A 14,023-nucleotide genomic window follows, 5' to 3' on the forward strand; every position below is an offset into this window, starting at 1 on the left:
ACCATTAAGAGTTATTCTTGTGTGGATAATATTCATCATCTCTTTATTCACAACCACTAATCACCATCACTAATCACCTTTGATATCACAATCAAAACCACCATTGTCAGCCATTATTATTGTCCTTAACTACCTACCACCACCGCTAACCATCTCAGCTATCACATCACCACCACCATTATTATCCACTATTACCATCATTAACCACCAATCAGTTTTGCCATCACAACCATCATTGACAACAATCACTGTTGTCAACCATTACTATCAATTGTTATCACACCTACCACTTCCATTATTATAATTATATTCATCGACGCCGCCACCTCCATTATTTCTGTAGCCACCTCTACATTGCTATCAACCACTGCCACAACTATGACCAGTCCCTACTACCAACCAACTTCTCCATCACAACTAGTACAGTCGCTAAATACCACCACCACCACATTGTCAACCACTATACATTCTTTATACATCACCATCACCATCGTCAAAGCCGCGCCTACCTCCACTACATTCATCACGATTGGCGCAACCTCTACCATTACCACCACTATCAATTACCACCATTACAACAGTTACTACAATACTAACCACCTCCGCAATAACAACTATCACCATCATAATTACTAGCCATTAACACCAATAATTATCAACACCAACACCATTACAAATCATCTCCATCCATCGCTAGCAAACATATATATTTTTTAAAACAAATGATTGATTTTATTTTACTAAATTTATATTTTTTCTAATATTTGATTAATTTTTTATTTAAATTGTATATTTATTATGTTTATGAATCAATAAAGGAAAAAGGTTCAAAAATATCCTTAACGTATTAAAAATGATTCAGAATGCACTTATTCCACCTATTGGATCAAATTTGCCCTTCCTTCCACCTTTTGGGTCAAAAATGTCCTTAACATTTTAGAAATGGTTCAAAAATGCCCTTCTTCTACCTATTGGATCAAAAATGTCATTAACCTATTAGAAATGATTTGAATTTGCCCTTCCCTCTACCTATTAGATAAAAAATTCTCTTAAAATATTTGATGACTCAAAAATTTACTAATTCTAATTATATATGTCAATAATTTTTTTAACAGTACTTTGACAATTATTTAGTTTTTTTAAAAAAAAAATTCTTGCTTGTTTGTCTTCCCTAATAGAAGTATTTATTTTAAATAAAATATATGAACTAACGTGTGAATTAACCTGAATGTTTGTTATATAAAAACATTGTCTTAGTCACGGAGAAGAAAATTTTCATTATGTATGCCCATAAAAAGATTATTTTTGTTGATTTTTTTTCTAAGTGTAAATACAGTATCAGTTAACACAATTTATAGAAAAATTTCAGTAGTTTTAAAAGACTAAAATTGTTAAACAATGGAAAAAATATATAACTAAGATCCTAATTGAAGTAAAATGAATTAAAAAGTTGAGTCTTAATTTATCCAAATTTGAAGGCTAAAAAGAATTTTTAAAAATATTTTGATGTTATAAAAATATTATATTTATTGATAAAATATATTAAGATCGCATGAAATACGGGCATATTAAATAGTATTTAATAGTCGATAAGCCTGCTTTAGGTAGAAAGAGGGCAAATTTGAACCCTTTGTAATAGGTTAAGAACATTTTTGATTCAATATGTGAAAGCAGAATATTTTAAAATTATTTCTATATGTTAAGAGAATTTTTAATTCAATAGCTGAAAGGATGATATTTCTGAATTATTTATAATAGTGTTTTTAACCTTTTCCGATAAATAAATTAAGCACCTAATAATGATTAATGAGGAAAGAGTGAGTACCATCCTCCAAATTTCAACCAGATTCGTAACGAGACAAATCTTGTTTCAAGATTCCAAGACTGTGCCAATAAATAACCAACTTTACACATCAACAGAAACAAAAGAAATGAATATTTCCCTCTGAAACTTTTGCCGATCTGCTTGGATGGTCCGATCACATGGCGTCTACTCAACAAACACACAATACTTTGCTTCCTGACCCTGGTAATTTCATCCCTTCTAATCCGTATAATTTCTGATCAAAACTCTTTTTTCTTTTGTGGGGTTTTGATATCTTGGGCGTTACATTCTCCATTTTTATGAAATTAGGTTTTTACTTTCATGCTTTCTGGGCTTTTCTAGTACTTTTTGTGGGGCAGGTTTTATGATGACATTAGTATTGAAGGTTTTGCATCAATGGACATAGGCAAGTGCGAAGTTTCTTCTCCTTCTAATGTTTTCGAAAGTTCGACACAATTGGGATTTTGTGAATTTCTGGTTGTTTTCCTGTTATAACCCTTTGTGTCCATTAGTATAGACGCAGCACATTGTTTAACCATTGTACTTCCTATGTTTGTGTGTTCTTGTTTGTATAGATATGCCGCCGAGCCATGAATATTGCATGTTTGTATATGAGTAGCTATGGCATGTTGTATTTGACCTAAAAAATTTTCATAAGGAAAAGGAAAAGTAAAGGAGGAGGTAAAATGAAAATTGAAAGTTATTTGATGTTGGTCTCCTAGGTGACAAAATCCAAGGGGAAGAGGCACATTTTTCTACAGTGCCAATCCATGTTGTCACTAATCCATCCGAACTACCTGTTGAATTCTTGGAACCTTCTCCTGAGACACAACTGGTGATTGGTTTTGATTGTGAGGGTGTTGATCTTTGTCGCCATGGGACTCTTTGTATTATGCAGGTAAATCCAGAATCTGAATATACATCATATCATTCTGCCTTAAAATTTTGAATTAGATTTCTCATTTAAGTTGAAATATGGTGTTACATGGTCTGTAATAATGAAATATTTTGAGGTTAGTGAAAAGAGGTCCCAAGAACCCTTGGAGAAGTTGTAATCCATACAGCTCTAGATTAATGAAAAGCTTAATCCAATTTGATGGTCATACTTTTCATGGACCCGGTAAGCCTTAGAATTATTGAGCTTGTAATGTTCGTTTTTTCTTTTTTCTGAAACTGGTAACATTGCTATTGAAAGCACTGGGGCCATGCAAAAGCCACATTTACAGAATTGAGCTTGTAATGTAGAGTTCAGACTTTGTGTTTTGCTCAAAAGTTTCAGTTTACTGTATGTGGTAATCCTAGTTTGGGAGGGAATGATTAGGCTGGCTTTCTTACCTCGTACATTCTCTCATGGTAGTCTAAGAGGTCATGATATACACAGGCAATGTAATTAAGGTGGCCACTGTGAGTAGTCTGCTTTGGCTGTTTTCATCTGCGATCTGCTGTGTCTTTAGGAGATTTTATGTTTGATAGAGAAGGAGGAGAACAGATGAATTCGAAGAAAAATATGAGAATAGACATCTTCAGCATGTTCAACATTGAGATATCACAGCTAGTTTCATTGGATCTTCTTCCTTTCTTTTCTCACTCATTCTACCCGCACTGAAGGAAGATCCAATTGTGGACTGAAGCGTAAGCAGTTGAAAAATGTGACCGAAGAGAGATGATGGAAGATCTTTTTAGTGAAGGAAGGAGAAAAGGAGATCCCTATTTTTAGAAGTCAATCCTTTGCTTTGACGAATGGGGTGATGTGGAGAGTTGGTGGGATTAGAGAACTTACACGCCTTAAAAAGTGTATTTGATATGATAAAGCTTTTATATAGCCAGATTTGCATTGGTCTAAATTCGTTTAGGCTTTGCATTCTCCTTTCTTTTATTGATGAAGAGAATTTCATTAAAATGCATTAAGAATATGCAGTGAGCACAAAGAGTGGGATAATAGCTCCAGTACAGGAAATCTAAGCTAAGATCAGGGAGCTAACAAAATCTAGAAAGTAGTGAGCACTATTTACAGGAGTGAGATAGTTCCAACTAAATAAATTCACTAAACATCTAGCCTTTAATGAAAATGTTGGAGTTGATAAGCCATCAAAACTTCTTCAGTTTCTTTCTGTCCAAATGTACCTAAAAATAATTGCTGGTAAGTGGAATCATCAGGCTTTCCATTTTCTGAATTTCAGAAAATCTTGCTATGTCGAAAATTATGACCAAAGTAGGTTCAAGGAGGAAATTTAGTGGATGAAGAAAAGAGGGATGTGGATATTATTAGAAGTCAATCTTCAACTTACATGAGTGTGATGGAGTGTGAAGTGCTGGGGTTCGAGTATCTACATGCCTTAAAAGTGTAATTTGATGCTATTAAGCATTTATATATTGCCAGTTTGCATTGGTCTGACTTTCTTATTCTAAATTTGAAAAAATCTCATGATGTGGTGGCAGCATGTATTCTTTTTAAGATCTTATTACTTGTTTCCTTCTTCTCTTTCTACTTTTGTATTCCCTTCATTTCCAATGTTTACTTTTTATGTTATTATATAAGTTCCAACTGTTCCTAATGCAGTTAACTTCCGCTGTTTTTTGGTTCGTTTCAATTGACTTTGACCCCTCTTTAACTGTCTCCAAGAATTCATTATAAATCTACTGTATGCCAGTATTTATTGGTTGATAGGCAATACTGTGGATTTTCTAGTATTGATGTGATGTGATAGTTTCTCAACATAGTACCCGACTTTCATACTAAGTCAAAGCTATTGTTAGACATACCTCAAACTAATTACAACATGTTAAAATATTAACACTTTCTAAATCTTCATATTAGTCAAATTGGGTCATTTAGATTGCGCTAAGTGTATTTTGGGAGTTTCTAAAAGTAATTTTAAATGCTCCTTGTGCTAAATTCAATCCTTGTGCTTGTATCCTTGCCTTCAAAACATTGATTTTTTAAATAATTGGGACTCTGAATCCTTATGTTTAATTTATTTTTTTCCTTGTCTGGTGGATTAAAGGCTTCATCATCCATAAAGAGCTTCTAAGGCTGTGGCATATTCAGATTTGCTATTAAATTTGCCTACTTGTTTCTTGTAGCTTATTTTAGATCAAAACAAAAAAAAATGCTATTTGCAACCTAACCTGGTGTTCATAATGCTTCCAGTTGATAACACACTTCCAACCCAAGAAAAAAAGAGAAGCTTCCAGTTGATAAACTTTTGTTTGTGCAGCTTGCCTTTCCTGATGCAATATATTTGGTTGACGCTGTTCAAGGTGGAGAGACTGTTATCCAAGCCTGTAAGCCTGCACTTGAGTCTAATTACATCACAAAAGTTATTCATGATTGCAAACGAGATAGTGAGGTCTCTTATTGATTTCTTCTATTTTTCAAACTCTTTATATTATGAAGCATTGTTGCATGTTTAATTTACTTGCCCATTCTTCTTTCAGGCATTGTATTTTCAGTTTGGCATAAAGTTGCACAATGTCGTGGATACACAGGCAAGAATTCTCAATTGAAGTTGTCTCAGTATACTTAATTTACACATGCCGTCAGTTTAAGATGTGTTATGATAATAGTTGAAATGTATGCAGCTGGAGCAGTTTGTTGAAAGAATGTCATGTTAAAAATAGAGTTAATACAATTTTTAGTCGTATATGTTATAAATAATAGTTAAGATGTATATAGATAGGCATGTTTGTTGAAAGACAAAACTAGAACTGATACTATGTATTGGTCGTTTATATAGTTTGAATATCAGACGTAGACAAGTTTGTTGATCCTGGTAGTGGTCGAGAATATTTGGAGGATGATGAAAGAGTAGGTCACATGATTTGTGAAGGAGGAATTATTCGATGGTGTATTTGTTGCTACAGTTTTTCTAGAATAATTAGTTGTTCAGTTGTAGACTTTGTCTATTACTTTGTCATTGATGGATTATTCATTAGAATCATCATTAGAAATCTAGTAGTATAGATTTAAACTTCTGTTAGATAATGTGGAGACATATTAGTTGTTTGGTTATTATTCTGCTGATTTTCCGTTTTCAAATGGCTATTTAAAATCCTATGGTTAAGAAAACAAATTAAGAGACAGTTTTAAACATATTTTCAACCTCCTTGTTGCTCCATCTTTTTTAAAAAATCAACAACGATAGCAGAGCCTCAATTTGTATTATAGGATGTGTGAGTTTACTCAAGAAGAACCATTTTGAAACCAATTTTAACTAATACCTTATTTCTTTTAACCATATTTTTCAACATGGCAAGCAACAGTTTTTCATTGAATGCTCCACAAACCTTCAATGGTGAAAATATCAAATTTGATTTGTGAAATGAAGTCTTATTTTGAAGCCTATGATTTATGGAAAGATGTGATGAAGATAGATTCTTACTACCACCCCCTTGCAATTTCTCAGATCACCAATTAAGGAAGAACAACATTTGTAGATTGAAGCAACTAAAGCAAAGGGAGGAGTTTTGAATATTGTGTTTGCTGCTATAGTTTTGCTAGAATAATTAGTTGTCTAGTTGTATGAGGAATCTACTACTTCGTTAAAATTTTAAATTTTGTTAGATATTTTAGGTTGTTGAGACATTTTAATTGTTTGAAGATTTACTCAGATTTTCTGCAGGTTTTCTGCTTACAAGTGACTATTTAAAGCCCTATGGTTAATAAAATTTTATTCCATCCAATTCACTTTGTGTTTTAGTTTGACTAGGCACAGAGTTTAAGAAAGCCAGGGAGACTCTTGAATCTTGTGGCTTAAACTAAAGATATACATAATGTACCACAATGTCCTTTGAATCTTGTGATCTTAAACTAAAGATATACATAATGTACCAAAATGTCCTTTGAATCTTGTGATCTAAAACTAAAGATGTACATAATGTACCAAAATATCCTTTGAATCTTGTGATCTTAAACATGTCATGTGGGATTGTTGAAATTAGAGAGTTGCTACATATAGAAAGTGGCATTGTTCTTGAAACATACTAGAATGGAAAGTAAGATACATAAATTGAAACAAAAGAAGTAAGAAAAAATTTTGAATCATATTCTCAACCGACTTCCTTCCTGCTTCATCTTTCAAAAGACCCCAACAGGAATCATTAAATTCGACAAAGCATCTGATGATACCGGCCGCTTTGTGAGGGGGCTATTTAATTTGCATTACTGCCTTACTGCCAAGTAATGTGAAGGGTAAAATTAATACTCCTGGATTTTCAGTCCATCCAAGTATATTTGGTTTGTTCCTATTCACCACATGGGTCCTTCATTTAGTTTTCTTTCTTCAACCTCTTCTTTATGCTTAAGGTTTCAAGGTAGTTTCTTCTTCCCAACTGGTAGGTGATCTGGTTAATGGTTGTTGCATGTTATGTGGATTGAATGGACTGATTCAAAAATTTTGAAAAACATATTGGGGATTATATGAGTCACATCTTTCATCATTTGTTCTCTTATCTTTTCTGTTGTTATTTCCCAAAATATGTTCTTTTGCATGTCCATTCTTTTTATAAATTCAACATTGATTATTATGTTAGCTGACTTTAGCTGGGGTTTATATGTCTGGAAGTGATAAATCGGGAGTAGTGTTAGAATAGGAATAGGAACAAGAATAATATATACAATCCCACTTAGAATAGGAATAGAAATAGAAATAGTATATAGAATCCTACTTAGAAAATGATTGTAGTGTAATGTCCTAATTGGAAAAGGAGTCTAATGTAGTGTCTATAAATAGGGTCTCAATGTAATAATATAGAGACACAATTCAATAATATTTTTCCTCCTGTATTTCTCACAAGTAGTATGGTTATGACCAGTTTGATATACTTGGATTGTTAATGTTTATACTCTCTCCTCAAGCAGATTGCATATGCTTTGATCAATGAACAAGAAGGACATGCACGGGTCCCAGATGACTACATATCATTTGTTGGTCTACTTGCTGACCCACGTTATTGTGGTATTGATCTTTCTGTTTTAAATCTTTTACTTGCTTACATATGGATTGAAATTTTGCAACCCTGTTCTGTGGATTCTGCTGCATAGATATGAGCTTGAAAGCAAGGATGAAGGAAGCCTAACATCTAGTGGAAACTATCATGTATATGAATGCCTTTTTCTATAAAATTAGATAACAAGTTCTAAGGGAGAAATATTAACCTCATAAGCAGAACTAAATTGTCACAACTACCATGCCGCCTTCTAAAAGAATGTAATTCTCTTGAAACATATGAGTTCCATCAACTGGAGCTTGTATTCAAGTTGTTTGGCATCCCTTAATACTATACTGTGTTGCTTTATTGCCTATGATTTTTTTTGTGGATTTAATTTTTTTTGGACTATACTGAGTATGTTGTTGTTGTAATGTTTTTTGGACTCTTTCAGTACATTTTTTTTTTTACAGTTTTGAAAATTTCACTCTCTTCCCTTCACTCAAATTGTTGTCATCTGTGAGCTTGAGGATCTTGATATTTTGGCCCTGATCTCTAGCATTCCTGCTCTTTGTGTTTGTTCCACTTTCAAATGCACCAACCAGCTTACAAGAGTAGGCATATCCATTTTATTTGCAGTCACTTCCTGTGAATTTTCTGCATACTTCTGTAGAAAATGGGATCTTTTCCTTGCAATGGAGAAGAACACATATATTTCCTTTACTTTTTTTCCAACTCATACTAAATTGTTTTCCACAGACACTTGTTATTTCTTCATCAGTGGAGTGAATATATTGTAGGAGAAAGCCTGATGTATGAGTATTCTATGTTCTTTTGGCTTGGTGGAGCGCCTGATGGAAGGCATAACAAGTCTTAAATCTATAATAAGACCATAATTAATTATCTGATAGCTGTCTTAGTTGTGGATTATCTGGAATAGATTTGGCTGACTAAGTGATTTGGTATAACACAGTTCGTCAAGCTACCTTTAATTATTTTGGCACTGTCATAATACATGTTTTATATAAATTCTAATTTATTTGTGGATAATAGGCTGCAGTTTTTCTTTAACAGGAGTGGCATAGATACTCATTTCTTTGTATCCAATTATGGTCAAAATGTAATTCCTCATCCTGATCGATCAGAAGTGTATTTGTTACTGATAAAAATAAGACAAAAGTGTCTCAAATAACTGCAAGGATTCAGTTTATTATGAGCAACTTCTTAAGAAAAGCATAGATGAGTTGATGTTAAGTTCTAAGGCCTTGTGAAAAAGTATTATGGAAAGAGATTATCTTGGCTCTTGTGACAACTATATAAATGTTCTTTCTGTTTTACTTTCTATATAGGAGTTGCTGGAATACTCTTAGGGGTTGTTTGATTGATGGGATAAGGTAATATAATCCCCGAATAAACAGTGGGAATATTTTATCCCATGTATGGTACTATTTTTTATTCTGGGATTAGCAATGCCGAGATTGTCTACAGCATATTTTGTGGTATCGTTTTTATTCTGGGATTAGCAATGCCGGGATTGTCTACATCACATCTGTGGTATATTTTTATACTACACTCTATGTGGAATAAAGTAGTCCTGGGATAAAACAACAAAATGACACATTTGCCTTCTCCAAAGCTTTTATCCTAAGATTTTAAGGAAGGAAATGTTAAAATTTAAGATAAAGGTTTATCCCAATTTATCCAGTTAAAACAAAACACTAGTTATATGTTATACCTTTTATATCCCATATCTAGTCCAATGAACTAAATATCTACCAGTAAAAGTGTATCCACTAAATAATCCCGTCATTATTTGATCCCTGTATTTTAATCCCCACATAATAATTATCCTAGTACAACTTGTTCACAGAAACGAACCTTTACTCTTTGTGTTCTTTATACCCACGCTAAAACAACTGCAAGGATAGGAACAGTTTTGAGTTTGGTGCAGTATTTAGTATTCTCTTGTGTTTGTGTCTTGAACGTGGTGCTTCTCTACTCTGATGTAAGTTTTGAGCAGATCCAGATTTGATTTGTGGAAACTGGGAACTGAACTTCTTGCTTGTTTGGACAGGAGTATCTTATGATGAGAAAGAAGAAGTCAGAGTTCTTCTAAGACAGGTTAGTCAAAATTTTGCTTGCACATCACCATCAGCAAAGAAAAGCTGTTTTCTTGTTTTGAACATGTTCATTGCTTCTATTTTGTTGTTTCTCTTCTTGGATTAAATTGTCCTTCTGTAGCTATATGTACATTAGAGACCAATGTTACATGGATTTGTTTACGGATATGTATTTGATTTGGGTGTGCATAGGGAACTGATATGAGTATGTGCATTTTTTATTTTTTTTTGCCAATTTAGTGTATTTCGAAGAATTTGCATGAAGTACTCATAACCAAATCACACCCGTTCACACGGGATATGTCAAGGAAAAAGATGGATCCATTTCTCGTAGTTAGAGTCTTAGAGACTTAGAAGGGGAGCCTTGGAGTAACTGGTAAAGTTGCTGCCATGTGACCAGGAGGTCACGGGTTCAAGCCTTGGAAACAGCCTCTGGCAGAAATGCAAGGTAAGGCTGCGTACAATAGACCCTTGTGGTCGGGCCCTTCCCCGAACCCTGCGCATAGCGGGAGCTTAAGTGCACCGGGCTGCCCTTTTTAGAGTCTTAGAGACTTAATATGAGTACTTCAGCCTCTACGGGAAAAACGGGGGGCTTTGTCAACATTTTGCTCCTCAATTTGGAGAGCCAACTACTAAATTGGAAGGAAAGGAAATAAACACCCCAAGATTGTCTCCTTTTATCTACTTGCCTAAGAAAATAATTGAGATGTGTTCTTTCACATGTTGAGAAGTAAGATTTTGCTACTTGTGCCATAGGTCCTAAGCCAGGAGAAAAGCAAGAGGTTCTATGTTTTCTTCTGTTTTGTGATCTCTCTTTCCTGGTCAGTTTTTATGGTGGCTAAAAGATGGAAGAATCTTTGTCATGTTGTCTGAATTCCCTTCATTACACTGGGAAAAGTCATCATTTGTCTCAACTTTGTTTTTCTCGTTTCATCCAGTGGCATTATGTAAGTGTTAAATAGTAGGTTGTACAAGAAACTCTAATGAGTCAGATAAATTAGTAGGTCAACTGCGAGATCGTTCAGCTGATGAAATATTTGTCCGGGCCTGTTTTCCAACTAAAACCAGCAACTAAACAAATAGGAGTACAATTACTGTACTATTTTCATGTCTTTTTCTTTCCTTGAATATAGATGTTTTTGTAGTTTTCCAGTCACTAAATCTACTTAAACTTTCTCTGGTTAATTATGTCTTGCACATTTCCAGGACCCCAAGTATTGGACATATAGACCATTGTCTGAACAGATGATCCGTGCTGCTGCAGATGATGTCCGATTTCTTCTCCATATATACCATAAGATGGTGCAAAAGTTGAATGAAAAGTCCTTATGGCACCTAGCTGTCCGTGGCGCCCTCTATTGTCGCTGTTTCTGCATCAATGAAAATCATTTTGCAGACTGGCCTCCTTTACCTCCAATTCCAGGTTTATTTCTTCCCCGTCTCTCTCAGTATTGACTGGTGTTGTTCTTACATGTAAATTCAGGCATATGTGTATTTGAATGGTTTTATTATTCGTAAATACAAGATTTTGCTTTGGCTATGAGATGAAAGGTCAAATAAAAAAAAGGACGGAAAGAATTTCTGTTAGCTTTACATGGTTCAACCCTAAGCTTGCTGTAAATATAAAATCATCTATGGTTTATCTCATCGAAATGATTTTAATCTTTTGAGCCTATAGGTATGTAGGAGTAAATGTGATACTTAGAACCTCTAGTTTGTCTTAAAAAGATAACTAATTTAGTATTGGAATGAAGTGAACCTGAATTGAGTGAAGTGGATATGAAGGATTTATATGGACGACTTCAACTAATTTGGAACTGAGGCCTAGTTGATTGCTTGAAGCATATAGGCAGCTATAGCAAGCATGCTGGTAAAAGTTGTATTGGCTTTCACAAAGCCACAAATTTTGCAAGTACCTTTTTAAGAAATACCACTTTTAAAATTATCTAGTCCTGAGATTGAAATTGTGAAACCTCTACTAATTGTTGTCACAAAAATTTAACTTGATAATCAATGAATTATGTCTCGTTCAGTTCTAAAACCTTGCGGATGATTGTTTTATATGACTAACACAGACATACATCAAAATCTGCCACTGCTGGAGTGCAGAACTTAGACTAAAGAAATTATATCCCAGATGAAAGTCTTGTGCTTGGACCTATAGAGCGAACTTACTAATATTAGGTGGGTTGTGATTGCAGAAAATATTATTGCTGACGAAAGTATCCTTGAGGAAGAAACTTTGTCTGTTGTTGATGTTCCCCCAGGGAAAATGGGACGTGTTATTGGCAGAAGGGGAGCTTCTATATTGTCGATAAAGGAATCATGCAAGTATGTTTCTTTGCTTCAGCTTTTAATGTGTGCCTTATTGCCTATGCGAGGGTAAAAACTCTCCTTCAATTTTCCAAACATTATTTAGGTATTCAACGTTTGGTCTTAAACAACAAAGATGATATGATAATCCCATTTGCTCCAATGTACAACTTTCCTCTTTTTATTCTACAACCAGTCATTGAAGTATTAAACAACTGTATCTTGCATAAAGAGAATGAAAGAGAGGGTGAGAGTGTGAATTTGTCGAACAACGTATTTCCCGACTTTTTCTCTAGGTCTAAAAATATACCTGAGATCAGTTTTAATTGAAATGATGAAAGCTCTGTTTATCTATTGATTATGTCTAGTAGCTTATCATGCCAAATGTTAACCCCTTTAACCTAGTTGACGAGTTTGGTACAATAATTTTCAAGTCAATAATACCTGCACATTTATAATTGAGCTTTGACAGCTTTAGTCACTCTGTCCTTCTGTGAAAAGATTATTTTGAAATAAGGAAGAGTAACAGAGAGAAATATAGCTATCTCAAAGGGGAAATTGGTGACCAGAAACTAGTCCTTTGAAAGATGAGCACCTGTGCTAGAAGTCTTGGAATATTTTGGTTTTGCTATCTGACTCTCAATCTATAGTTGCCTATAGTACAGAGTTCAGAAAATTATAGGTTTATCTTCTTCTTTTTTATGACAGTGGTTTCCAGACTACCTTGCATCCTCCTCGACTGTTCCACTGGTTACATGCTACCTCCCACTAGCACAACTACTGGGTAACCCTGACCTCCAACACGTAGATGGGCAGAAACTGACTAGTGTTTTGTCTCTTATGGGATATATGTATAGGTATATTAGTAATGAAGTATTCATGGTGCTTACTTTGACAATCTGATCATTTGCAGTGCTGAAATATTCATAGGAGGTGCTAAAGGTCCTCCTGATAAGGTTAGTACTATGTTGTCAAAGATTGAATGCTATTGTACCTCTTGAAATTATCTTTCCACCAAAAATATTTGGTACACATGCCATTTTTTCTTTTGGTAACATAAACAAGACCATGCAACCAAGTTTACTGTGCACCATTTTAGATCCTCAGGTGGTTGGTTGCCTGTATCCTTTGCTTCTTTGTGTGTGAACCCCTCGTCACATTTTCATGATTTAAACATCTTAGATGCAAAATTGCAAATAGTTTTGATTTTTCACCTTAACTACTGTTTCTGCAAAGTTGTTGACTAAATTTAATTACATTTGAGTTGCTCAATTTATGATATTGAACGGATACTTTTGGCCTGAGGGGGAAAGGTCTTTAAGTACTTGCACAAAGAAAATAAACAGGTCAATTTTTTCTTTCTTTCTTAAAGCAGTTCCAATTGCTGTCCCAGAGTACACGTGTAGTTGTTTGGTGCAGGTTTTCATCAAGTCAATTACTTGTCTCATCTGAGGATTGCTTTGGTGCAGGTTTTCATCATTGGACCAGTAAAGCAAGCCAGAAAAGCCCAGGCCATTCTAAGGGGGAAACTGCTAGATTTCTGATCAGGGAGTTCTTGCAGGACTTACATTGTATCTTTAGACCAAGAAAAAGGAAAGGCAAAACATATACCGACCCTCGTTGTATCATAAATAAGAAGTTTGGTGTGGCTACAATGTAAAATTTGATTTGCTTGACCAGTGACATTGTTTCAGCTACTAGACTAAGAATAATGAGGGGATGGGAAGGATGAAATAAGAAATTTCAGCAATGTCTCTTTTAATCTTTTGAAGAAATTATTCATTTCATAAAAATCTAAAGCATTAGAAATCTTAAATATAATGGGTTTCATCTACAG

General features: G+C 34.3%; 1 protein-coding gene across 2 annotated transcripts; it reads left to right on the forward strand.

Annotated features, from left to right (window-relative positions):
* The first annotated feature begins 1,792 nt into the window (after positions 1-1,792).
* On the forward strand, positions 1,793-13,961 carry LOC129889261 (uncharacterized). 2 transcript variants are annotated; one of them, XM_055964493.1, is made up of 10 exons: positions 1,793-2,029; positions 2,548-2,723; positions 5,044-5,175; positions 5,264-5,314; positions 7,686-7,782; positions 9,828-9,874; positions 11,080-11,296; positions 12,075-12,255; positions 13,100-13,142; positions 13,656-13,961. In XM_055964493.1, the coding sequence occupies exons 1-10, from the start codon at positions 1,984-1,986 to the stop codon at positions 13,728-13,730; spliced, it is 1,065 nt and encodes a 354-aa protein (XP_055820468.1). In that variant the 5' UTR covers positions 1,793-1,983; the 3' UTR covers positions 13,731-13,961. The 2 variants fall into 2 exon arrangements, with proteins under 2 accessions (XP_055820468.1, XP_055820470.1); XM_055964495.1 differs by having other exon boundaries at positions 1,796-2,029; positions 12,075-12,204.
* Positions 13,962-14,023: the final 62 nt, after the last annotated feature.

The sequence above is a fragment of the Solanum dulcamara genome, chromosome 5 (assembly GCF_947179165.1).
Source record: "Solanum dulcamara chromosome 5, daSolDulc1.2, whole genome shotgun sequence".
Taxonomy (NCBI): domain Eukaryota; kingdom Viridiplantae; phylum Streptophyta; class Magnoliopsida; order Solanales; family Solanaceae; genus Solanum; species Solanum dulcamara.